The 27,116-nt window shown below is 39.9% G+C and overlaps 1 protein-coding gene across 1 annotated transcript in view; it reads left to right on the forward strand.

Moving 5' to 3' along the window:
• Positions 1 to 2,158: 2,158 nt before the first annotated feature.
• The window catches only part of MIOS (meiosis regulator for oocyte development), a 42,109-nt gene continuing 17,151 nt past the window's right edge, over positions 2,159 to 27,116 (forward strand). The window contains exons 1-6 of the mRNA XM_056118493.1: positions 2,159 to 2,386; positions 12,118 to 13,451; positions 13,726 to 13,824; positions 15,915 to 16,169; positions 20,160 to 20,329; positions 24,855 to 24,920. Of these exons, the coding sequence (XP_055974468.1) occupies positions 12,158 to 13,451; positions 13,726 to 13,824; positions 15,915 to 16,169; positions 20,160 to 20,329; positions 24,855 to 24,920 (1,884 nt within the window). The 5' untranslated portion in view covers positions 2,159 to 2,386; positions 12,118 to 12,157. The remainder of the gene's footprint in view (positions 2,387 to 12,117; positions 13,452 to 13,725; positions 13,825 to 15,914; positions 16,170 to 20,159; positions 20,330 to 24,854; positions 24,921 to 27,116) is intronic.

Raw genomic sequence — 27,116 nt, forward strand, 5'->3', positions numbered from 1 at the left:
TCATAGATCTAGAATCTATGCCTCTGAGATCAAGGTACCAGCATAATATGGTTCCGGTGAGAGTACATGGTCCCAAACTCCTGATTGTACCCTTCACATCCTCAGCTGACAGAAAAGAATAGAGAACTAACTCACTGGAGTCTCTTTACTATTTTTTTTTTTTGCTTTTGGGGTTATACCCAGTGATGCTCAGGGGTTAGTCCTGGCTCTGCACTCAGGAATTACTCCTGGCAGTGCTTGGGGATGCTGGGAATAGAACCCAGGTCGGCCGTGTGCAAGGCAAGTGCCCTACCCGCTGTGCTATCACTCCAGCCCCATGGAATCTCTTTATTATTAAGGTTGCTGATCCCATTGATGAGATCTCCAAACTATCATCACATTGGAATTTGAATATCAGCATATTAATTTTGGGTGTGAACACACAAATATTCTTATTATAAGTTGCCATATATGAAACAGAGACCTTGTGGGAAAGCAAGAAACACAGGCGAAAATGTTATCATCATCCATATGGCAGTTATTATTCTGAAACTTTGCCCATTTAATAAGAGTTTACCATGTTGCTTGAACCTTATTAATTCTGTGGGGGGACCTGCTCCTCATTGTTGAGGATGATGAGCAGACAGAGCCTCTCCTCCATAACAGGAACTCAGGGAATGTCAGATCCTGCTGAGATTCCAGTGTGCCAACTATCATTATGGAATTTAGCGTCCTAATCCCTCAAAAGATACTTTTAAATATAACATTCAATAGTTTTTTCTTGTTAATAGGGTTTTAATTTATCATGCTAATTTTTAGAAAAATATGAAAGTGTAATAAGGAAAATAATACTTCCTTTAAACCTACCACATAGAAATTCTATTGACATTTCTGTTTAACTCTTTATAAAATAAGGCTTGAATTATTATGCACATTCCATTTATTATTGTTTTATTCCTACAACAAACCACTAATGTTTTCTCTGCCTTTTAATATTTTTCTAAAATGGTAAATAGCAAACTAATCTAATCTGCCACTCATTTCTATAAATGAGCTTTCCTTGGAACACAGCAACATAGCTGTATTTAAATAATATTTACGGGAGCTGGAGAGATAAGTCCATGGAATAAGGTGTTTGCCTTGCATGCTGCCAAATCCAATTAGATCCCAACACTGCCACTACTTATGGTCTTCCAGCACACTGGGGGCCACTTCAAAGCACAGTGCCAGGAATAGTCTGGAAGACCTTGAGGACTAAATTCCACTTACTTTCAAGTTTGAATAGGCAAACCAAGAATATCAGACGCGAAAAAAAAGCTTTGTAACATCAACTTCAGCACTAGTCACTCAATCATGGAAACCAGAAACTTCCATACTTCTCTTACCTTCACTCAGCCTGTCATCAAGCTTTGTTCATATCACCTTTTAGATACCTCCCCCCACCCCCTGTCACACATTCTCTCCATCTGCACCTTCCATATCTTAGGTAATTTGGGTTACCATCATATTTCTTTCAAGTACTTGTCTTATCCCTTCCCTCTTTGTTGCAGAAAAACTGATCAGCCCTTATCTAGGTTTAGCATCTTCCAGGACTTCACTATGGTGTATCTGAACAAAAAGCCGTCGGGATACATTTTTTCTCTCCCTATTTCCTCTGTTCATCCACCCACACTTCATCCATTCTCCACGGTTTGCCCTCCCTGCTGACCTGCACTTACCCTTTGGCTGCGCCCAGAAAGATTTTTCCCAAGGCCTTTGTTTTCCTAGCTAACCTCAATCTCATCGTCCTTATCTTTGCCTAGTGGAAGTCTTCTTGACCCCCTAAAAAGTGTGAGGGCCCCCACTTGTGGTTTTTTTACTCCTAACAAAGTATGCTGCTCATTATTTCCTGCCTGAATCACAGCTGGCTCAATTTTGAGTTCAATCCAATCTCCCAGTTTGGGATATCAAATAAGCAATCAAGATTAAACGCAAACAAAAGCATCCCGGCCTGTATCAGTACGCGGGATCGCACTGGCGGGGGCTAGAGGCCGGGCTAAGGGGCGGGACCAAGGGGTGTGTGTGGGCGGGGCCAAGGGCGGGACCACGATCTGGGCCACAGGAGTGGCCTAGAGCGCTCCGAAAAGGGTGGGGCCTCCGGGGCGTTTGGCCCCGCCTCTGGGGGGCGGAGCCACTCGCGGGCCCGGGGAGGCGGGACTAGCGGAACTCCTTTCACGAGGCCGAGACGAGGTCTGGACCCCGCTGGCGCGGCGGCGGTGGGGTCGTGGACCCCGCCCAGTAGACCGGGTCACTGACCGCACCGTCGTGGCCGCCATCTTGCCCGAGTCCGGCTCCCGCGGCGGGGAGGGGCGGCCGCTGAGACCGGAAGCGTCTGTGCGGCGTCCACGCTGCCGCCCGAGGTGGGTGAGTGAGTGAGTGATTGAGTGAGGCCGGGTCTGCGTCTTCACTCCCCTGCCTGGGAGGCTCGCCGGGGTTGCCGCCAGTGCCTGGGGAAAGCTCGGTTGAGAGCCCCGAGCCCCAGGGACCGGCCTGCGGGCCTCCGCCGAGCCGAGGCGCGGCGTGAGGGGAGTCGCGTTCAGCTCTGCGGGGTAACCGCGCGGAGCGAACGCCCGGGCCTCGGCGGGCGCTCAGGAGCAGCGTGGAGGCGCCTTGCTACTGCCTCAGGGGCCACGGGGCCTTGCCACAGCCCGCGCCCGAGTGGGTCTGTGCGGAACCGGGGCCTCTCCTTGAACTGGAGGCGCAGCCCCGCCTGTGCTGAGCGTGGGAGTTGCTCTCAGATTCCAGGTTTCCCGGGAATAGCAACTTGTCTTGTTCTAGTCGTGCCCCGAGTGCGTACTTCAGAGAGGGCGTGAAAGAGAGCTTTGCTGGCGACCACTCTGTTCTTTGCAAATGAGAGAAATGAAAAATTCCTCCTAGGACGTTTCCAGCCTCTCACCTAGTCCACGAGGGCCCTTTGCTCAGTTGCCTAGCCAATGACTGCATTTTGCAGGCCTGACGTCTGTATAGCATTTATTTGATGGAAAATGTGGATCTATTCAGTTCCATCTCCTGGAAGACGGTGATGGTGGAAGTTTCTTGAAGCTGCTGTTGTTGTTTGTCGAGGGAAGACAAGTGGAAGATATTGAAGAAGGATGGGAAGGGGTTATTGGCTATATACACACTTTGTTTTCAGCCCCGGAACGTGAATGCCCTGTGCTTTAGGGGTAAAGTACACATTGAGTTTCCAGGCTTGTTCCCCAAAGTCGAAGTGTTCATTAATCTTATTCGATTGCTTATGGTCATATTGTTTTCACATTGGGTTAAATAAAGTGTATTGTAAAAACTTTTTTTCATTTTTCTTTCTTCCTTAGTGTGGTTGCTGACTTTTCAATACATTGGCACCTATGGCTGTTTTTGGACAATTCTGTTGATAGGTATTCTGGGGAGGAGTACAGAGTCAACTCAAAAACCTTTGATGGGAAATGAACACTTGTGAGGATCTGAATGTAAACTAATTATTGCTTATCTTACCCATTTCGCTCCCAGCTTTTCAGTCTCTTTAGCACTGGAAAACATTTACCTTCCTAGCTGCTCAGGGGTTCAGGGGGAGTAGCAGAGATGTTAACCTTTCAGCTGGGTGTAAAAAATTCATTTGAGTATCACAATTTAGTGAGATGAGATAGGTTTTATTTTTAACTTTCTCATCTTAAGGAATCTGTCAAGTCCACCCAGTAAGTACTTAGAGGTCTCTTTTCTTTGTTTTTTAACTTACCACCATATAACTAGTGATTCATTTTACGATTCAGTATCCATCTGAATTGTGAAAAAATACTTTTGTTAGAGGCTGGAGAGTAGATACAGGGGTTAAGGTATTTGCCTTGCACAGGTGACCCCAGTTGAATCCCCAGCTGTAGTTCCCTTTACTGTAGTTCCTTGGCAACCAGGGTAAGCGCTGAGCACTGCCAGGTGTGACCCAAAAACAAAATTTTAAAAAGAGATTTGAAAACTGGGGGTGAAATGGATGGGATAAGCAATAATTAATTTACATTTAGATTCAGATTCACACCTTGAAGTTTAACAAGTGCTCATTTCTCATCAAAATTAACCAAAATTTTATTGATTTACCATTGGTTTAAAATACTTTAAACTTTAGGAAACTTTAGGAGTACACTCCTCTTCTTTGTAAATGTCTCATTGCCCCCACTTCAAAGTTTTAGTGTTATCACTATCCATATAACCTCTCTCCTATTCTTGCTACCTCCTCTTCTTTCTCTTGAGTAACCGCCACATTTTTCAGAATGTTATTTTTGTTGTATTCTGCCAGTTGCTTCCTTTGGTTATTCGTATGCCACTTGAGTTAAACCCTTTAGTAATTGTGTTTCACTTCCTCAACTGTTTGACTTAGTATAGTCACTTTATGTTCCAACCATGTTGTCACTGAAGACATCATTTCATATTTTAAAATAGAGGAATAGTAGTCTCTTAAGTTCATTTCTTTATTCAGCTGTGTTTGGGTACTGCACTGCCCTGTAGCACTGTCCTCCCATTGTTGTTTATTTGTGATACTCAAATGATTTGCTCGAGTGGGCACCAGTAACATCTCCATTGTGAGACTTGCTGTTACTGTTTTTGGCATATCGAATACGCCACAGGTAGCTTGCCAGGCTCTGCTGTGCGGGCGGGATATTCTCGGTAGCTTGGCAGGTTCTCCGAGAGGAACGGAGGAATCGAACCCGGGTCGGCCGCGTGCAAGGCAAATGTCCTACCCACTTGGACTAATTTCATGCTTTGGCCATTTTGAATAATGCTGCTGTGAGCATATGGGTTCATGTAAAGAAGTGTAATTATTCATAGGGTGGATATAGATACACTCTTAGGATTAGGCTTTATGGTATGTGACTTGTTAATTCACATTCTGTTGTTTTGAAGGACTTGGGTTTTCAGTTAATGCCCTGTCAATGCCTTGATATTTGTAATACATTGGATTTTTACAAAATTTTATTAAAGCACTATGAGTTAAGAAGTTATTCGTAGTTGGATTTTTGACATAAAATGTTTCATCACCAATCTGCCACCAGTGTCAGCTTCTCTCCATCAGTGTTCCCAGATTCTCTCTCCTACCACCCCTACCCAAAGTTGGTTATTAAAGTTTGGCATATCGAATACGCCACAGTTTGGCTCTTGTATTTCAGTTGATTCTGGTAGGGAGATGTTTTAAATCTCTCATTCTTTAACACCACTAATGTACCTGAGTCTTCTTGACCCCTGTTCCTGTTGCTTTTTATCTCTTTTCTTACTTTCTCCTTCACTATTTCTTTCCTTTTCCTCCTTATACTCTAGGGCCAATTTTAATCCTCAGATGTAGATCCTTAGGCTCTAGTTCCCCTAACAACATTGGGAATGACCCTATTTTAGTTTCAGTGTCTCCATTTTAGTTTTGCACTTAACCTTTTATTATCACATAGTTGATCCTTTCTCTTTGCAATAATCTTGATTGGAGTTTAGAAGTATTTGACAAGAACCAACACATCTGATCTTCACTTTATTGTTGCATTGAGTAAGAAAAGTCTATTTAACTATTTAAATAGACTATTTTAACTCAACTAGTCTATTTAATTCAACTTCTAAACTTCTGTATGAATTAGTGAGATCAGATTTTTGTGGATGTTGATGTATTTTAAATGCATAATATTTTAAGAAACCTGATGATTTTCCATTTTCAGTTGTGAATAAAATAGTTTTAAAAATTACAGCTGTTATTTATGGTCTTTAATATGAATTTTTCCATGTGGCACAAAATCTTATTAGCACCGATCATGACTATAAATAAATATGGGCCAGAAGTCTAGATTAAAAGGTGGCGCCTATATTAATCTTTCAGTGAGGTATGCAGATGGACTAATTTTTTTATTTGCTTTTTGTGTCACATCTGGCAATGCTCAGGGGTTACTCCTTGTTTTGCACTCAGGATTACTCCTGGTGACACTCACAGGACCGTATGGGATGACAGGGATTGAACCTGAGTCAGCAGCGTGCAAGGCAAATGCCCTACCTACTATGGTATCCTTCAGGTACCAATGGACTGTATCTTAAGATATCTCTAAGAAGAAATTTACCCTGGGGGCTGGAATAATAGTACAGCCTGAAGGGCATTGGCATATGGCCCTGTTGTCATCCCCCTACTGTCCCCTCCCACTCCCTACCCCCTGGCCCCACACCTGGAGTGAACCCTGATTGCAGTACCAGGAAAAAGGCCTGAGAGCACCACAGGACATGGCTAAAACAACAACAAAGAAATTTAGCCTGTGAGGGTTAGGGGTGCGAGTATGAATATCTGCATGGCAGTATCTGTTCTTTTTCTTTGTCTTCGCTGTTTTTATTGTATGAGGATTTTGTTTTTCATCTTTGTTCTTAAATTCTTTACAAGATTGTACATTATTTTAGCACAACAATGTAGACTCTCTGTTAGACTATCAATATTAGCATAGATTGCAATTATAAAATGCCATATACAAGGTGGTGTACACCAGTGTTTTTAAAACTTTTTATACTTGTGGACTAGTACTGATTCTGGGACTGGTGATTGAAAACCCTGTCACTAACAATACGAATCTATTTTTTCAGTTCTGTTGACTAGAAGTTGAAATCAAGGTACCGGTGCTATCTTTCTCTTGGGTGGACTCAAACTCCCTCCTGTCTTGCAGACAGTTGCTACTTTGCTGTGTTCTGACTAATGGATAGAGAGTTCTACTCTCTTTTTAAAAAGTTGTTAATTCAGATAAGGACTTCACTTTTATGATCTCATTTATTTCTTAAAAATGCCCTATCTCCTGGGTAACCCCTGCATCTCACATAGCTTCCCCAGCCTGCCAATAGTGATTCCTGAGTGCACGGCCAAGATTTAACCTGTGTTGGGTGTGTTCCCAAAACCAACTAGCAAACAAAATGCTCTTTTCCCAGTGTAGTCCCATGGAGGAGTAGGACTTAAGCATATAAATCTGGGGAGTATCCAATTCAGTACATGGCAAACAGGATCTTAAGTTTTTCTATTCAGTACTGTGTTCCCTGTATTTTCAAGAGGATCTAGAAAACAGAAGATTCCCAATAAATATTTACAGAATAAATGAAAGTACTAATTAGAGCAGGGCTTCTAAAACTATTTCTACTCATAACCCTTTTAGCCAGAGACAAATATTTTTTTATGTGGAGTCTCACAATGGAGATGTGACTGGGCCCGCTCGAGCAAATCGATGAACAACAGGACAGTACTACAGTGCTACAGTGCTACCTATATTAGTAGCTGCCTTTAGGCCCAGCCTTTTTTGTTTGTTTTTGGGTCACACCTGGCTCAGGTTGTACTCCCCAGGAGCCTATATATGAGGTACCAGGAAATGAATCCAGGTCAGTGATGTGCAAGGCGAGCCCTACTAGCCCTCTCTCTGTCCAGTTTCCTGGGCTCTCACCCATTTTTGGAACTTGTGTTTTTGGCTGAAGCCACCTCTCCTATGAAGGGTTGTGGACTTGGAAGCATGATGAGATTAGCAAAACTTGAAGATAGTACTGTGAGGATTGCCAGAAGAAGAGTTGAATGCATTCTTTGAACAAATATTAGCTATCCAATAGCTTGGCCCAGTTCTGGGTACTAAAGGTACACATGAAAAGCTCTTTTGCAACTTAGAATTTAATAAGGGAGACAGCGAAGGTTATTTAAAAGGAAGGAATACTGTTCAAGAGTATATATACAGGGCCAGGGGATGGTACAGTGGTTAGGGTACATGAGTCCTACACAGGTTCAGTTTCTGGCACCATATAGTGTGGTTGTGGCCCTAGAGGCCTTCAAATCACTGAAGTGCCTGGGTATTCTTAGCACCATAATGCCAAAGCAGCATCACACCCTTAGGCCTTTGCACTGAACTTATGATCCAGATTGTGGAGTATCATAGGTGGGGATGATGTATCTCCTGAGCACTCTTTGAGAACCTTCCAAAAAAGTACATACACAGGTAACCTTATCTAGGGTGGGTAAAGGATAGAGGATGGTTGATGTCCAAGTTGAACAATTATTAAATTGGCCAAGAAGAGAGGAAAGAATGTTTGCAAACATTTTGCAAAGACTTGATGAGGTTAATGGTATTTTCTAAGAGCTGAAAAGAAGTGTAGTGTAGCTGGGATTTAATTTGTAAGGAGAATGATGTGCCTTGATGCTTAAGTAGTAGTTAGAGGGTGAAGCATTTTAGGATTTTATAGATTAAATTAAAGGTTTGGAAGACTACTAACAGCAGTTGGAAACTATTAGAGGATTTTAAAGAAGGGATTAGATAATATATGAATTTCCGAGCTAGCATTATAGGACCTAACTTTGTAGACTTTAATTTATGAGAATCAGTTTACAGTAGTATAAGACTTGGCATCTTGAATAGAAGGAGACAGTAATTCGGTTGATCTAGAATTGGAGAAAGGCAAATTGACAGTGGCAAGAAAATGAAGACTTTAAGGCTGCTAGTAAGATTATAATTGAAATGATTGGTTTTAGACTTTAGAACTGTTAACAGACGTTTAAAAAGTCAGCATCATAATTTTTAAATGTTTTTCCCTGTCATCAAAACTTTTTGATTTTATGAAATTCTAGACTGATAATTCTAGACTGATAACTGAAACTAAACAAAAAAGTTAACAAAAAAAGTAAGTAAAAATAATCCCACCAAAACTGAAACTGGTTGGAGAAATAGTACAGCTGGTAGGGTACTTGTCTTGCATACAGTTGATCAAGGTTTAATCCCTGGCATCATCCCTTATAGTCACCAAAGAACCACTACCAGTAATCTTTGAGTTCAGAGCCAGGAGTAACCCCTGAGTATCACTGCATGACCCCCTCCCCCCCCCACACACACTCTCCCAAAAGAATAACCTTAAAAATAAATCAGAGTAAAGGAAAAAATGTTTGATTTGGATTTATTTAGTATACACTAAGAGCCTTTGTCAGGCTTTGTATTGGGATAGGGGTTATAGAATGAAGAACCATTGATTCACAGTCAGTCACAGAACTGACAACATGGTTATGCACACACCATTTGTCATAAAAATTTTAAATACTTCATTTTTTTTCCTTCATTCATTTTTAATGTAGACTGCATTCTTTAGGCAGATTTGTTTATAAACAGACACTTGGTTGGAATTTGTTGTAGGTAGCCTTTATTATTCATTTCTAAGATACCTATTTTAGTGCTTAATTTGCTAGAATATCTTTTCAAGAATTTTATTTCAGTATTCAGATTTTATAAAATTAGATACAGACCTCTAAGTGAACATTTAATTCAGTTTCCCAAAGTGAGAGGTATGTACCAGTGATCACAAATAGGATAATTTTAGGTAGAACATGATCAAGCATATTATCTTTTTAGTGTATATTAAAAATAGTGTATATTAGTAATAATTAGCATGTTGATTCATGATTTATATGCTTTAGGAAATTTAAAGGAACTAGGATTGAAAAATGACCCAGTTTATATAAGAATACTGACACAAGTGGTACATGAAAGATGGTAAGTTTTTGAAAACATAGCTAAACCGACTCTTATGTTGACAAAATGACAAAATTAAAGAGCACCCAAAACAACATAGGTGACAAAATAAAAGGACTCCCAAAACAACAAAGTCATAATTTAATATGTCAGAGCTAGGATTTAAACTCAATTCTGCTTAATATGTTCCAGTGTTTATTTTGTTATGTAAACTTATTTTTGAAAGTTGAGAAAAGCTGCTGTCTTACTAATAGCACTGTACTTTAAATCTGCCTTATGTTAGCCACATGTGGCATTTATTTGCATTAACATTGAAGCTTGAGGCATCCTTAAGGGTGAAGTGCCACTTACCAAGCAAGCAGAAGCAGAGATAAACAAATGGAACCACATTAAACTAATAAGCTTCTGCATCTCAAAAGAAATGACCGGAATGCAATGACAGCTCACACCTGGGAGAATTTATTTACCGACCACTCATCTGACAGAGGGCTAATATTAACATCCAAGGTATATAAAGCATTGGTAGAACTCTACAAGAAAAAAAAATCTATTAGATAATTGGGAAGAAGACATGAACAGGAACTTCTTCAAAGAAGAAATACAGATGGCCAAAAGCATATGAAAAAATGCTCTATATTACTGCTGTTGGAAATGCAAAGCAGAACAAGAGATACCACCTCACACCACCAAATTTGATCGCATTTGATGGCACTCATTAAAAAGATCACCACCAGTGTTGGTGAGGATGTGGGGATATAGGGACCCTCATTCAGTGCTGCTGGGAATGTTCACTGTCCAGCTGTTTGGGAAGACTGACATTCCTTATAATGCTAGGAATTGAACTTCCATATGACCCAGCAATTCCACTCCTGGGAAATAAAATATTGCCCATGGGCCCCAAAGCACACATCATAGAAGACATCTGCACTCCTATGTTTATTGTAGCACTATGTACAATAGTCAAAATGTGGAAACAACCCAAATGCCCACGAACATACGACTGGATGAACTATGGTACATATACACAATGCAACACTACTTAGTGTTAAGAAAAGATAAAGTTATGCAATTTGCTGCAGTGTGGATGGATCTGAAGAGTATCATGTCGAATGAAATCAGGCAGAGGGAGAGGAATAGGCTCAGCATGATCTCTCATACATGGGATATAAAGAAACCTCATAGGGGAATATCAAATACCCAATGGCAATAGAAATGCAGAGCAGGAGAACTGGTCTTCAGTGGGAAGCTTGGCACTGTGGTAGAGGTGAGGGAGATAAGTTAGGTATGGGAAGAACAACAGGACAGTGAGGGAGGGAAAAAGTGCGAGCCACTGAGGCAGGTTGGGGAGTGGAAGGGAAACTGGAGACATTGGTGGAGGGTAGTGGACACTGGTGAAAGGATTGTTGTTGGAACAATATACGTCTGAAACTCAATCACAAATATCTTTGTAATTTTGTAATTCACAGTGATTTAATTTAAAAAAAAAACCTACTGAAAGATCTAGAAAGAAAAAAAACCCAAAGAGTCAGGTTAGGAGGTAGGAGGGAATGGGAGGTAACCGTGGAGATACTGGTGGAGGGAAGTTGACACTAGTGGTAGGACTGGTGCCAGAACACAATTTGCCTAAAACAATAAAAATACTTGGTGGTTCCTTCTTTGTGCCAGCTGCCCTTTCCCCTAACATGTGAGGCCGGCTTCCAAATCATAGAGCGATCCTCTTTGCCTTTATCTCTACTGTCCTTAGGTTTTATATGTTATTTTATATTCCACAAATGAATGCAGTGAGTACTGAAAGTAGAAAAACATGATGGCCGCTTAGTACCTGTATTGCAAGCCATAATACCCCAAAGGAAAAAGAGAGTGAGAGGGTATGTGCCTGCCACAGAGACAGGGGGGCCCGGGGTAGGGGAGATGAGGTGGAGAGGGGGGGCTGGAGGATACTGGGAACATTGGTGGTGGAGAATGGGCACTGGTGGAGGGATGGGTACTTGATCATTGTATGACTGAAACATAATCATCTGTAACTATATTTCATGGTAATTCAATTAAATTTAAAAACACTAAAAATGATGTTTTAAATTATAGTGTCTAATAAAAACCCAAATATGTAATTTTTTACAATCCAATTTATTTTTTTTAAAAGTAAGTTAAATAAAATTTAAATTTTGCACAGGCCACTTTTCAAGTGCTCAGTGGTCAGATGTCACCCTAGCCATCTTGTTCCTTGGTTCCAGATTCACTGTAGAAACTTCTTTTGGTTGATGCTTCTCTAAATTACTGCTTAAGAACATGACTCATAATCCTTTCAAGTTTTATCCCCTTCTAAAGGATGATATTTATTTGCTCACCCACACTGATGTTATTTTATATTTTAACCCTGAGATTAAATTAAAGCTAAGTAACTATGCAATTAAGTTAATTGATCATGTGAAACAAAGCGAGACTAAGTACTCAAATTTCTACCAGCTCATCTTATTTGAGGAAGTTCTTTTTCCCTTCCCAATAGATACTATTGAATTCTTGCAATTAGAAGAAATACAGATATTGAAAACCGGTCTCTATATGATTTCCTGATTAATAGTTTATCATGCATGTACTGTTATTGACATTTAAACTTTTTTTTTTTTTACATTCTCAGTGAATGGACCTAACCGGACTCTTCAAGTACATCTATAAACATGAGCGGTACCAAACCTGATATATTGTGGGCACCACACCAGGTTGATAGGTTTGTTGTTTGTGATTCAGAACTAAGCCTTTATCATGTGGAATCTACTGTGAATTCAGAACTCAAAGCTGGATCTTTACGTTTATCTGAAGACTCTGCAGCTACATTACTATCTATCAATTCAGATACACCCTATATGAAATGTGTTGCCTGGTATCTCAATTATGATCCTGAATGTCTCCTAGCAGTTGGACAAGCAAATGGGCGAGTTGTACTTACAAGTCTTGGTCAAGATCATAACTCAAAATTCAAAGATTTAATTGGAAAAGAATTTGTTCCAAAGCATGCACGACAGTGCAATACTCTAGCATGGAATCCATTGGATAGTAACTGGCTTGCTGCTGGTCTAGATAAACATAGAGCTGATTTTTCAGTGCTTATTTGGGATATCTGCAGCAAATATACCCCTGATATAGTTCCAATGGAAAAAGTGAGACTTTCAGCAGGTGAAACTGAAACAACATTACTAGTAACAAAGCCACTTTATGAATTAGGACAAAATGATGCTTGTCTCTCTCTTTGTTGGCTTCCACGAGACCAGAAGCTTCTCCTTGCTGGTATGCATCGTAATCTGGCCATATTTGATCTTCGGAATACAAGCCAAAAGATGTTTGTAAATACAAAAGCTGTTCAGGGGGTTACAGTAGACCCATACTTTCATGATCGTGTTGCTTCCTTCTATGAAGGTCAGGTTGCAATATGGGATCTTAGGAAATTTGAGAAACCAGTTTTGACTTTGACTGAGCAACCAAAACCTTTAACAAAAGTAGCGTGGTGTCCAACTAGGACTGGACTGCTTGCTACTTTAACAAGGGATAGTAATATTATTAGATTATATGATATGCAACACACACCCACTCCCCTTGGGGATGAAACTGAACCTACAATAATTGAAAGAAGTGTGCAACCTTGTGACAATTACATCGCTTCCTTTGCTTGGCACCCGACAAGTCAAAATCGAATGATAGTAGTAACTCCCAATCGAACAATGTCTGATTTCACTGTATTTGAAAGAATATCTCTTGCTTGGAGTCCAATTACATCTTTAATGTGGGCTTGTGGTCGTCATTTGTATGAATGTGCAGAAGAAGAAAATGATAGTTCTTTAGATAAAGATATAGCTACGAAGATGCGTCTTAGAGCTTTATCAAGATATGGGCTTGATACAGAACAAGTCTGGAGGAATCATATTTTAGCTGGAAATGAAGATCCACAGCTCAAGTCACTCTGGTATACTCTGCACTATATCCTTTGTTTTATGAATTTTATGAGGTGAATGAAATAAAAATAATCTTTTAAGTTTGTTGAAAGGTCGGTCTTGTAAATATGCTGTTTTATAGGAAAGTACAAGTTTTGTAACCCTTAAATTTAATACAACGTAAAATTGTGTAAAATTGTCGAACTGGAAATACTGCTTTTGCAAGTTTTGTAGGAGGAAATCTGTCCAAATCATAATAAATTTAGCTTTGAAAGAATTTATTATGTTTCATCACTATTATTTCCTATGTATTTAAATACTTATGAAGCAGTATACTGAAGATATGGATCAAAAATCTCCAGGCAACAAAGGGACATTGGTTTATGCAGGAATTAAGTCAATCGTGAAATCATCCTTGGGTAAGAAAATTCTATTTTATTTTTTGCAGCGTGTTTATAGTTTATGTGTTCTTGACACTCTTCACATTATCATTTAGTTATTTCAGTATAAATTGTATAAACACTATTTCTTGTCTGCTAGATATTGTTAAGTGCACTGTTTTTTTAAATACAAAATTCTTTTTGAGGGATATTGACTTTATAGCTGTATTTTATGCAGTATTTACTATTCTTGAACTAGTATTTAAGAAGTATTTTATTACATAATTTATAGGATCCTTGTTGGGTTTTATTAGTTTTTTTCTTTCAAAAATCAAATTGAAGGGGCCGGAGCAATAGTACAGTGGGTAGTGCATTTGTCCTGTACGTGGCAAAACCTGGGTTTGACCCCCCATATCCCATATGGTCTCCCAAGCATCGCCAGGAGTAATTCCTGAGTGCAGAGCCAGTAGTAAACCCTGAATAACGCCGGGTGTGACCCAAAAAGAAAAATGAAATTGAAGGTTTGGTTATTGAAGGTGAACCTCTTTTTACTTTTTGTCACTTTCAAACACTAGAGTTGAGGGCAGTATTCTCTAACATCTACACCTGTGGATAAACACCTTGTATACTGTCCATGGACCAGAAATTATAATCAAGCTGACTGGTAACTGTTTTCTCCATCTGTGGACTGGTAGTTGCAAACCGCTGGTCTGACAGATGCGATGTATTGGGTGTGTTTCACAAGGTAGCCGTAGATAGCACTTGCACTCAAAGGGAGAAGCTTACCAAGGGATCATGCAATGCATCCTACCTTTTTGCCTCCCACAGAGAAATTATTTTTTAAAAACGTTTGCTGCTGATCTGATTATCTAAAAAATAAGAATTTCTATAAATTACTGAGAAAATGGTTTTTTTTGACATGTTGAGCAACCAAATTATTTTGGAAATTCTTTCTGTTAATATAATAACTATGTTATGGTGATTTTGATGGGATAACTTTTGTTTTGGGGGCCACAACCAGCGGTGCTCAGGGCTTCTCCTTCCTCTATTCAAGAATCACTCCTTGGGGGCTTGGGGGACCATCTTTGGTGCCAGGGATCAAACCTGGGTCAGCTGCATGTAAGTCAAGAGCCCTCCTCACTGTATTATTACTCTGGCCACATTTGATGGTAAAATTTTTTTAAATGTTTATGATTTTGGGTTGTGGTTAATGGACCCTATGAGTTTTGTCTTTAGTTTGCTGAATTTAACACCAAATTTTCTAAGTGAAATTATTTTGCCACTGAAATCACATATATTGGTTGTAATGTAATGGAAAAATTTCAGTTTTATTTATTTGCAAAGTGAGAACTTGGGCCCTCATCTGTGGTATTGGGGGCTATTTCTGGCCCTGTGCCTGAGGGCTTCCCTCCCAGGGTACTGAGGAGCATACTGGGTTCAAATGAGGGTGAATTACATGCAAAGCGAGCACCTTAACCTTTACACTCTATATAGTCCTACAAGGATTATCTAGAGTTCCTGTGAAAGAGAAATGAGGATATAATTTCCCATTTAGTAAGGAGAAAATAAATTTGGAAGCATTCTTACTGTCTTAGTTTTATAGACTATCAGAGTGCTTTAATATTTGGGATCTCAACTTTTCATGTATATACATACATGCAGGCATAGAGAGACAGAAATCAAAAGGAAAGGACAACTATCTGCTGCATGCAGCTGACCCAGGTTCTATCCCTGGCATCTCAAACACTGGGGATACCTTAGGAATAAAATGGTTCTTTTGCACTTTTTGAGCCTATGTTCCAATTGAAGGGGAATTTAGGTTAGTGCTGGAAGATGTGGAGGGAATGAACATGGCAAATTGGATAGTGATCCCCAATTTTAGATTAGTTATAGAAGTTTAGTCAGAATTAGTTTAGTTCATCAAGCATCTACTTTTATTGCAATAGATGAAATTACTGAGCAACATGTGTTAGGTGGCATTTTTTGTATTTATGCAACATAGATTACAACTGAAAAGTTGAAAATTAAATCTGTTGTTGCTATAGTTACTTGTGAAACTCTTCCAGATATATATATATATTTAAAAGTAGTAAGCAATTAATATAAAAGGTTTTTTTCCCTTTTTTTAGGAATGGTGGAAACCAGCAGACATAATTGGAGTGGGCTTGATAAACAAACTGATATTCAGAATTTAAGTGATGAGAGAATCTTAGCTTTACAGCTTTGTGGGTGGATAAAGAAAGGAACAGATGCAGATGTGGGGCCATTTTTGAATTCCCTTGTACAAGAAGGGGAATGGGAGAGAGCTGCTGCTGTGGCATTATTCAACTTGGATATTCGACGAGCAATCCAAATCTTGAATGAAGGGGCATCTTCAGAAAAAGGTAGGATTGAGATACTGACATTTTGCGGTTTTAAAGAAAAAGGATTAGATTTTTAAAATTTGATCATTATTTGAGCGATAGCACAGCGGGTAGGGCGTTCGCCTTACAAGCGGCCAACATGGCCGACCCGAGTTCGATTCCTCCGCCCCTCTCGGAGAGCCCGGCAAGCTACCGAGAGTATTCGATATGCCAGACACAGTAACAACAAAGTCTCCAATGGAGACGTTACTGGGCCCGCTCGAGCAAATCGACGATCAACGGGAGGGCCTTTACCTTTACCTTATTTATTTTAGGCCTGTTGTTTATGGGCCACACCCCAATTGTGTTCATATTCAGATAGGGTTACTCCTAGCTCTGCAATCAGGAATTACTCCTTGTGGTGCTCTGGGCACCAAATGGGATGCCAGGTATCGAATCCAGGTCAGCTCTGTGCAATGCAAGTGCCCTTACTTGCTGTGCTATCTTCCCAGCCCCTCAATAACTATTTTTAAGTAATTACAAAAAGATTAGTATACTTTATCTCTTAAAAAAATAGCATATTAGCACATCTTCCCTTTTTGAAGTGTCTTGGTTTATATCTGTAAAAGAAAATGTGTTTTTAGTATAAGGAAGGCTAAATTGTTTATGTTTAGTATGTTGGTTTTTGGGTGGTTTTTATTTTTTTGGAGGGGAAGTCACTGCTCCAGTGCTTTGAGGACTTAGTGGTACTCAGAGTAGAATTTAGGTCTTCCCCCAGGCATAAAAACATGCTCCAGACCTGTGGGCTACCTCCCTTGCCCTCAGTGCATTTTCTTTTTATAAGATCATTCAAATATACATCTTTTGTATATTTTCTGTTTGTTTCATTTATAGTCTGCAGCATTTTTATGGCAAATTTGTGTGCACTTTATATTATAACTTCTAAATTTAAAGTTATTAGTTGACTCGATGGAACTTGGAATGACACTTGTAGTTAGATTAATATAGATTCTTTAAAAAATTATGCTTAAGGGTTGGAGAGATAGCACAGCGGGTAGGGCGTTTGCCTTGCACGCGGCCGACCCGGGTTCGATTCCTGGTGTCCCATATTGTCCCCTGAGCACTGCCAGGAGTAACTCCTGAGTGCAGAGCCAGGAGTAACCCCTGTGCGGTGGGACCCAAAAAGCAAAAAAAAAAAAAAAAAAAAAAAAAACTAAAAATATCTACTTGGGTCTGCTGATTGAAACTTAGTTCCCATTTACATTTTTTTTATCTATTTGTTTTTGGAGGGGAGGAGCACACCCTGCAGTGCTTAAAATTATGTCTGACTCTGCTCATGATTCCTGGTAGCACTCAGGGAGCTACTTTTTGGTGGCGAGAAATTGAACCAGGTTAGGCTACATTGCAAGGCAAGTAAGTGCCTGATCTATATTCTCCTTCCAGCCCCTCCGTTGAATATTTTTAAAAAAGAAATAGTGGATTATGTTAAAATTGATATTTTGCAAGAGAATACTGAGATAAATTAATCCTAATTCAGAAATTAGTTCTCTCCCCCCCCCCCCCGGAATATTTTACTTGAAAATACCTACCTATGAATCTATCTATCAAATTTTAAAATACCAGCAGATAGACTGGAGCAGTATTACAGTGGGTAGGGAGTTTGTCTTGCATTGAAACTGACCCTCCCAGTTTTAATCTTCAGCACCCCACATGGTTCCCAAGCCACCAGGAGTGATGCCAGAGTGCAGAGCCAGAAGTAGATCTTGAGTGCCACTAGGTGTTACCTAAAAAACAAAAAAAACCTTAGGAGTATTATTTTTAAATATTCAGAGCTCTTAATTTTCATTTGCTTTGTCAGTTTTGAGGCTATTTTAATTTTGTTGTACATAGAGAAGAAAATGAATATAACTATTTACTTCCTAAAAGTAAACTATTGTTTTGCTAATATTGGCCTCTTTTCTTTCACTTTTGCTCAAACTTAAATGTTTTCTACTTCAGAGTGCAATAGAAGGTATGTAGTTATGCACTGCACGGTAGCACTGTAGCAGTTTCCTCCCGTTGTTCATCGATTTGCTCGAGGGGGCCCAGTAACATCTCCATCGTGAGACTTGTTGTTACTGTGTTTGGAATATCAAATATGTCATGGGGAGCTTGCCAGGCTTTGCCGTGGGGGCGAGATACTCACGGAAGCTTGCCAGGCTCTCCGAGAGGGAAGAAGGAATGAAATAATTGATATTTAAAGTCATTTATGTTTTTTCTGTAACCTGAGAGCGTAATATTTTTGTTTTGTGTATCTGGAAAATTTGGAGTTAGATTTGAAACCCTTTACTAATTTTTCAATTTAATTTAATTTAATTTAATTTTTGGTTTGGGACCATACCTGGTGATGCTTAGGGTCGCTCTTGGCTTTGCACTCAGAAATCACACCTGGCAATGCCCAGGGGGATCATATGGGATGCTGGGGATAGAACCCAGGTCAGCTGTATGCAAGGCAAACGCACTACCCACTGTACTATTGCTCTGGCCCCCACTTTACTAATTTTAAAAGGAAAGTGCCTTCCCAGTGATTTTAATACCTGCTTAAAAACTAAAGAAAGCCAGATAGTCTTTTAGATTTGGGAAGAAGTTGCTTTTAGAAGGATTCAAAAGAAATATCCCTTTATTGCTGTTGTTATTTAATTTTAAGACTTAAAAAAATTAATTTAATATAGTAGGCAGAAGAAGCAAGCACAAAGTAACTTGAAAGTGCTCAAAACAGACAAGTCTCTTTAGAACAGAAAATGGAAAATGCTATTTTATTTGGAAAGTAAAAACTTATCATTGTGAAAAAAACAATAAACCTCCTAAAATAAATGTAGGTAATATTTATTTCAGAAAAAGTAAATTCACACACATGCATCACTCAGTGTGTAAATACATGCGCGCATACACCACTTGGTGTTGGCCTGCCTCGTTGCCCCCATGCACCACTTGGGTCAGAGAAGAGCCACATCTCCAACCTAAGGACCATCAGACCTGCATTGCTGGCCACACTCTGTTGGATATGGTCCCGGTTTTAGATAAGTTTCTTTAAAAGTATTAAGTCTGAACTTAATTTTTTTGGAACCTGTATTTATTTTGAAAGTCAGGTAGCTACCGAGTTGAGTGGGTTAGCAAGTCAGCTATGCTTAAAAGAGATTGATAACATGCTTTTTTTTAAGTGTTGCTAGATTTTTGGTAATTTTGATAGAATTATATGTTACTTATAAATTACTTCATTGAGAATGTTGAAATAGAAACTTTTAAAACTTGTACTTAAAATATGCTCATAATGGGTCAGAGAAATAGTACAGGGTAAGGCTCTTGCTGTGGTGTCTCAAGTCCCATGTGGTCCACTGGACCGTGGAGTGATCCCCAAGCTCAGAGCCAGCAGTGAACCCTGAGTAAGCTGATTGTGACCTGAAAACCAAAACAAACAACTCCCCCCCCCCCACAAAAAAGACTCATAAATCATACCTAAGTATGAAATATATATATAAATATATAATGTATATATGGAATATATATGATATATAAAATGTGTGTATATATAATTGTATATTTATGATTGTGTGTATATGAATATACACAATATATGAATATAATTGTGTATATATGAATAGGAGAGCAATCATTTTAAGAATTATAGTCCGAGAATAGTGTTTACTATTAGTGTTTTGAAATATCTCGAACAAATGAACTTATTTGTTATAGAATTGGGAATAATGTTGATGGGAAGTGTTTCACCTACTGACCTGCCTGGAATATGAGCTTGAAAATTAAAAGATGTATTAGTCTTATACAGGGTTTATAATATGAGCAAAAGTCATAAGAATGAAATTTTTTACTTGTTAGTTTTGCTGAAGTTTCTAATCTGGATCAGAACTGTTCTTGCAGGCTTATTTTTCAGGGTGTGAAAATCACCCTTCTAATTTTTATTTGTTTGTGATTTAAGAACTATAGATGGGAAATAGAATCTTTTGACCACTTTGATTAACTAGTTTTCATATGCAGGTGATCTGAATCTCAATGTGGTAGCGATGGCTTTGTCAGGTTATACAGATGAGAAGAATTCCCTTTGGAGGGAAATGTGCAGCACTCTACGATTACAGTTAAACAACCCATATCTCTGTGTCATGTTCGCATTTCTGACAAGTGAAGCAGGATCTTATGATGGAGTTTTGGTAAGCCAATTTCTGTTTCATGAGGACTACTTTTTTCTAAATTGGAGATTCTCCAATTTCTACTTTAACAACAGGAGGTTTTTTTTTTTAAATCTAATGCTTAAAAAAATAAATGTCTTACATAAATATTGCTATATTTTGATGAATTTTATTTATAGTATCTTAAACATTAGCTTTAAGCAAATCTCCACTGATTCACTTACTGAATCTGCTTTTTAAAAAGGTTTTGTTATTACAGTTTACATATTTGGAAGGGGTAGGATTTTATCATTTTGAGAACTGAACTATCCAGCTATTATGAACAAATTCTATATTGAAATAAAAAAGCTCAGCAACAAAAGTGCCCACCTCGCAGGTATGAAGTCAAGTTCAACATCCCCCACCATCATCCTAGCAAAGAGAAGAGAACCCAGAGGGGAGGGGAGAGGAGGGAAGTGTGTGTAAAGTATGTGTGTCTATATGTGTTTATTTAAGTAAACTAAAACAGGATCAGATATTGTTACAGTGACTGTATATTTTGTTTAAATTAATACTGTTCTCCAGTAAGAAAGTTAAATTTTGTGATTTTATAACTTAGAGCAAACTACTTCATTTTACATTATTCTTTTCATTGGTATGTTTTCTCTGTGGGTTTGACCACTTTTATCACATTGTCAAATACTTTTATGAATCATTAAGGCAAAAATGAATTGATAGATGTGTAGTATAAAGTATTTTCAGCTTCATGTTAGTACCATACTTTCTTTGTATTTGGGGGGCTTCTTTTTAGACTGAGAACTTTCTAGCATAAAACTTACTTTCGTGTTTGCTATTATAGCACTTCTTTAATAGCACCGTAGCACTGTCCTCCCCTTGTTCATCAATTTGCTTGAACGGACACCAGTAACGTCTCCATTGTGAGACTTGTTGTTATTGTTTTTTGGCATTTAGAATATGCCATGGGGAACTTGCCAGGCTCTGCTTTGTGGGCAGGATACTCTTCTGTAGCTTGCTGGTCTTCCAAGAGGGATGGAGGAATCAAACCCGGATCAGCTGTGTGCAAGGCAAACGCCCTACCCATTGTGCTATATCTCCAGTCCAGCACTTCTTTAATAATTTTTTAAATTTTATTTTTATAAAGTTGTTCACAGTAATGTTACATTTAATATTCCAACACCAATCCCATCACTATTACACCTACTCACCACCATATTTCGAATGTTTCCACCCCAACCCCTAAACCGTGCTTCCAAAACAGGACCTAAATAATTTAGTTTGTATTGCTTGTTATAAATAATCCATAAAAATAATCAAGAAAATTTTCCTTAGAGGAAATTGTGTGAAGATTGTTGTGTTTGATCCTGGAGCCAGTCAGCCCTTGTATAAGAGAGTACTAACGTGTTGTTAAAAGCTAAGCCATGTGTGCTTTTATATATATATATATATATATATAATATATATAAATATTTTCCCCTCCCAGAGATTGGTTGCCTTCTACTTTACATCCCATCAAATATGGTGTGCTACTCTTGGTACGTCAGTGGTGTAGAGTATGAGATGTTGCAAAAATTTTAAAAATGGTGATACATTTGAGGTTAATTAAATTTTTTTGTTTTAACTGGATGGTGACTTTGGGATCTAGATGCATCTCTGTTGCATGTTCCTCTCATATTCCTCCCTTCCAAGAGATTTATTTGTGAGTCTCTGGATCATGGCCATTAAGGAGCTTATATGGTGCCAGGGACAATCCTAAGCGTAACTGTCAGACTACAGGAAGCATAGAGAGGTGGGGGGAGGTGGGGGAGGTTGCTCATTCCTGACTCCATGCAAGTCTGGAGATTTCAGTCACAAATTTCAGCAGATTCACTTATGGATGAGGCTCTTCCAAGCCTGTGGAGATTGGCCTTTAGCATAGCAGCAATTGAGTTCTGGAGGTTTTTGGTTGCTGGGGCTCTATTGGGGCTGGAAGGGGAACTCACATACCCCCCTTCAGATTGCCCTTCATGAGAAAGCTTGGCTTGGGGTCTGGAGGCATCTCTCTGGTGTACTGTCACTTTAATATTTTAAATGTCAATTTTAAAAAATATGTTGATAATTATGAACATTCTTATAAATGTTAGTATGTATTTTGGCAGTCAATTAGTTTATATATTTTGCCTTTTCTAAGCACTTTAAATTAATACCCAAGATTATACTATACTTTATGGTGTTTTTACTATTGTTATTCTTTTTTTCCCCCATTTTTATAATTTTATTTAATCACCGTGAGAGCAGTTACAAAGCTTTTGGGTTTAAGTCTTGGTCATACAATGAAGCACCCGTACCTTCACCCATGCCTATTCTCTACCACCAAAAACCCCAGTATACAAACTCCCACACCCTCCCCCAACCTGTGGGGCAAATGATTTCCACATTACTCTCTCTCTACTTTGATTACATTCAATATTTTGACACCAGATCCACCATATTATTTGGGATTTTACCCCAACACACGGATCTACTGAAAAGGCAACGGTAGACTATTTGTTTTCTATTACTGGTTATGAATAATATATGATGTCACGTGACTGCAGTAGTGGCGATGTGATTCTGAAAGTTTGAAATTTCAACACTTAAATCTGGAGGTATTTCTGCCAAAACCTGCTGGGTTTTGAGATTTGTTCCTGAGTCTCTGGGATCATTAAGCAGCTTGATCAGGAGCCAGAAAAGTCATTTGTGGGCAGTGACTCGGGGTCTCGTTGGGACAGGGCGGAAAGGGCTGGCTCCACCCCCATCCCGTGAGGCCCCATGTGTTTTGTCTCTGAGGGCCTGACCCTGATGCCCAGTGGCCTTTGGAGGATGGCAGCCACCGAGCCAACTAGGGGGAGCAGGCGGAGGGACAATACCCTTTCCCCACTGTGGTGGCCCAGCAACAGTAACCTACTGCGGGGTCCGGATACATTTCTGCCAAAAGCCACTGGGTTCCGAGATTTGTTTCTGAGTCTCTGGGATCATGGCGGTTAAGCAGCCTGATCAGGAGCCAGAGAGGCCATTTGTGGGCAACAACTCGGGGTCTCGTTGGGGTTGGGAGGAAAGGGCCAGCTCTACCCCCATCCCGTCAGACCTCATGTGTCTCATCACTGTGTGCCCAAACCTGATTGTCCAGTGGCCTCTGGAGGATGACAGCCACCAGGCCGCCAGGGGGAACAGGCAAAGCACGAAGCCTATTCCCACCTGGGTTGGCCCAATGCTTGTAATCTACTGCAGGGATCAGACACATTTCTGCCAAAAGCCGCTGGGTTTTGAGATTCGTTTCTGAGTCTCTGGGATCATGGCTGTTAAGCAGCTTGATCGGGAGCCAGAGAGGCCTTTTGTGGGCCACAACTTGGGGTCTCCTTGGGGTGGGGAGGAAAGGGCCGGCTCCATCCACATCCTGTGAGGCCCCACGTATCTCGTCACTGTGGGCCCAAACCTGACTGTCCAATGGCTTCTGGTGAATGGCGGCCACCGAGCTGCCAAGAGGGAGCAGGTGGAGGGACAGCATCCTTTCCCCCCTGAGGTGTCTCGGTGACAGTAACCTACTGTGGGGTCCGGATGCATTTCTGCCAAAAGCCGTTGGGTTCCGAGATTCGTTTCTCAGTCTGTGGGATCATGGCCATTAAGCAGCTTGGTCAGGAATCAGAGGCCATTCGTGGGTGGGGACTTGGGATCTCGTTGGGGTGGGGAGGAAAGGGTTGGCTCAACCCCCATCCCGTGAGGCCTCATGTGTCTCATCACTGTGGGCCCAAACCTGACTGGCCAGTGGCCTCTGGAGGATGACGGCCACTGGGACACCAGGGGGAACAGGCCAATGCATGAAACCTATTCCCACCTGGGGTGGCCCGACGCCTATAGCCTACTGTAGGGACCGGACGCATTTCTGTCAAAAGCCATTGGGTTTCGAGATTTGTTTCTGAGTCTCTGGGATCATGGCCATTCGATCAGGAGCCAGAGAGGCCATTCCTCCAATTATATAGCTGAGCTGGAGATGGTTTGTGGGTGTGTCTCCTACATACCTAACTTTTGGCTGTTTACTTTCTTGGCAAATCTTTGACCCAAGTTTTTGGGGTCTGGCCAAAGGCACAGCGGCAATTTTGCGGTATCTGGAAGTTTGAAGTACCATCAGGTTGCTGATGCACTGGCCTCACAGGTACAGATTGACCTGCTGGCGGCACTATAACCCCCTTGTTGTTATTCTTTTGAGGGGATGTTGGGTTAAGCTAAAGATTTTAAATGTTGCATCTTGAAAAAATAAACTTTTAGAAAGTGGTAGAGAATGGTGAGGAATAGAAGTAATTTGGTCATATTTTATTTATTGATGGAGAGAAATAACTGGAATTTAAAAAATCTGAAATAATTTTGGGAGATGCCTCCCTAAACAAAAGATAGACAATGACTTTGTCATTATATACACAACTTACAAATTCATTTAACAATAAGATTTCATATTAGATATTTAAAATTCAACCTGCAGAAAATTACAGTCATAGCATCTACAAGTAACACCTTGTTTTTAACTCTTTTTCAGTATGAAAACAAAGTTGCAGTACGTGATAGAGTGGCATTTGCTTGTAAATTTCTTAGTGATAGTCAGGTAAGAACTAATTAAATTATTTAAAGTGATTAATGTTTCATGTTTCTGAATTAAGAAGTATATGTGGGATTTATAAGTTCTTCTAAAAACGTAAAGCAATACTATTTTTTTTCTTGTCTCAGTGTTTCCTCCCCCATCCTAGTCCCCTCTTCTCTTCCCTGTGGTAAGCTTACTACTGAAGACTATTTCTCAATTTATATTGCTTTTGGATATTTGTTATATTCTTTTCTTTGTTTTTTTTATCTCTCATACATGTGTGTCTCTCTTCTATGTTTTTGTCCCTCTTCTGATGAGCTCAGCACGGTATTATCCAGATCCATCCATATAGCAACAAATTGCATGATATTACAGCCACTGAGTATTCCATTGTCAGTATGTTTCAAAATTTCTTCATTCAGTCATCTGTTCTTGGACACTTGAATTGTGACCGAATTTTTTGACTATTCTAAATAATGCTGCAATGAACATAGAGGTGCTAAAGTCTTTTCTTTAGTATTTTTTAATCTTCTATGATCACATCCAGGGTGTGTTTCACTGACAATACTTCAGTTCTTTAGCTAGTTGCTCTGTAAACTGGAGAGCAAGGAAGGTACTTCCACTTCTCTGTTCAACCCACCTCAGCCACCAGTGCTCAGGGAAATCCCTGGCTTGTTTGGATCAGGACTGATAAAGCTGGCTATGAGCACCTACATGTCAAACGTTCACATCCCACTAGCCCCACGAGTTAGTTGTCAATCTGTGCCTTGAGTTCATTTGTTGTTCTGCATGGTATGGGAGATGAAATTTTTCTCCTAAATCTCTTGTGTCTTCACAAAGTCATCAGTTATTATCAGATGTGTAAGCATAAAATAAAAGTTTATACTTGGGGAGCTCACATACACCCAGTGGCTCCAAGGAAGAACAGGCAAAAATGAAGCTAAGGAATGGGATAGGAACCTGAGTTTCAAGGAGACAGGCTTATTCACATTAGATAGGGAGAATGATAAACATGACAAAGAATAGATGTTCTGAGTGTTTGCTCTGCTATGTAAGTAAATTTTTTTTGACAGAAAGACTGTTCATAATATTAGCCCTAATTCTGCATAAGATGCCGATTTTCATTCTCCTATATAGTTAAGGGAATGATGAAAGTTTCTTGTGAGTTTGCAAGGCCTTTGTTGTGCTCAGTTCAAACTAAAATACATGATACATATTTTATAGAGATTTGTTCTGAACACCTTTATTATCATAATTAGGTATGTGTTTCTTTAAGAATACTAGTTTTACATGCTTTATAATGACATTATGGATGGAACAAAAATGATCGTCTGTACTTTCAATGCACGTACGCTAGCATCAGATGCATCCATCGAGGACCTGATGGTACAAGCGCGAATGATCAAGTACGACATCATTGGTCTGATCGAGACAAGAAGGCACGAATCTCACCATGCCGTTTTCGACACTGGAGAAGAATTGTTCCTCGGAACATGCGATAAAAGAGGTGTTGGAGGCGTTGGTGTCCTTGTCAACACAAACTTGGCCAAGAGCATTGATTCATTCGAATGCCTAACAACCCGAATCGGACGTTTACATTTGAATAGATGTGGCTCACTGCCTGCAGTTTCTATCTTCGTTGTCTACGCACCAACATCTCATTATGATGAAAGAGAAATTGAGAAGTTCTACATGGAGCTAGAGAAGTTCTATAAAGAAGACCACACCTTCTACAAGATCATTGTGGATGATCTTAATGCCAAGATAGGACCGAGAAGATCAGCTGAAGAACTTCACATCGGGACCCATGGCCTAGAATGGAACGAACAGGGTGAGAGACTGTCTGAGTTCATCATGTCGACCAAGACAATTCATGGTAACTCACAGTTCCAGAAGGCAGAATCTAAACGATGGACATGGGAGTCTCCTGGTGGACGATTCCACAACAAAATAGACCACATAATATTCAATCGACGGTTTTGCCTGACTGATGTCGCTGTTGTCCCAAAATTTCTAACGGGATCGGACCACCGTCTCCTTCGTGCAAAATTCTACTTCACAGAGCGGGGAGAAAGGGATGCAAAGTTCAAAAAGAGAACTCCCAGAATGACCACCAACTGGGAACTCTTTGGTACTATTGCGGCAACATGGGAAGATGCCATTGTTGACAACATTGACGAGGAATACGATCGACTGGTTCAGCACCTCCATGAATGTGCG

Source organism: Sorex fumeus, unplaced genomic scaffold, assembly GCF_029834395.1.
Source record: "Sorex fumeus unplaced genomic scaffold, SorFum_2.1 ptg000037l, whole genome shotgun sequence".
Lineage (NCBI taxonomy): Eukaryota > Metazoa > Chordata > Mammalia > Eulipotyphla > Soricidae > Sorex > Sorex fumeus.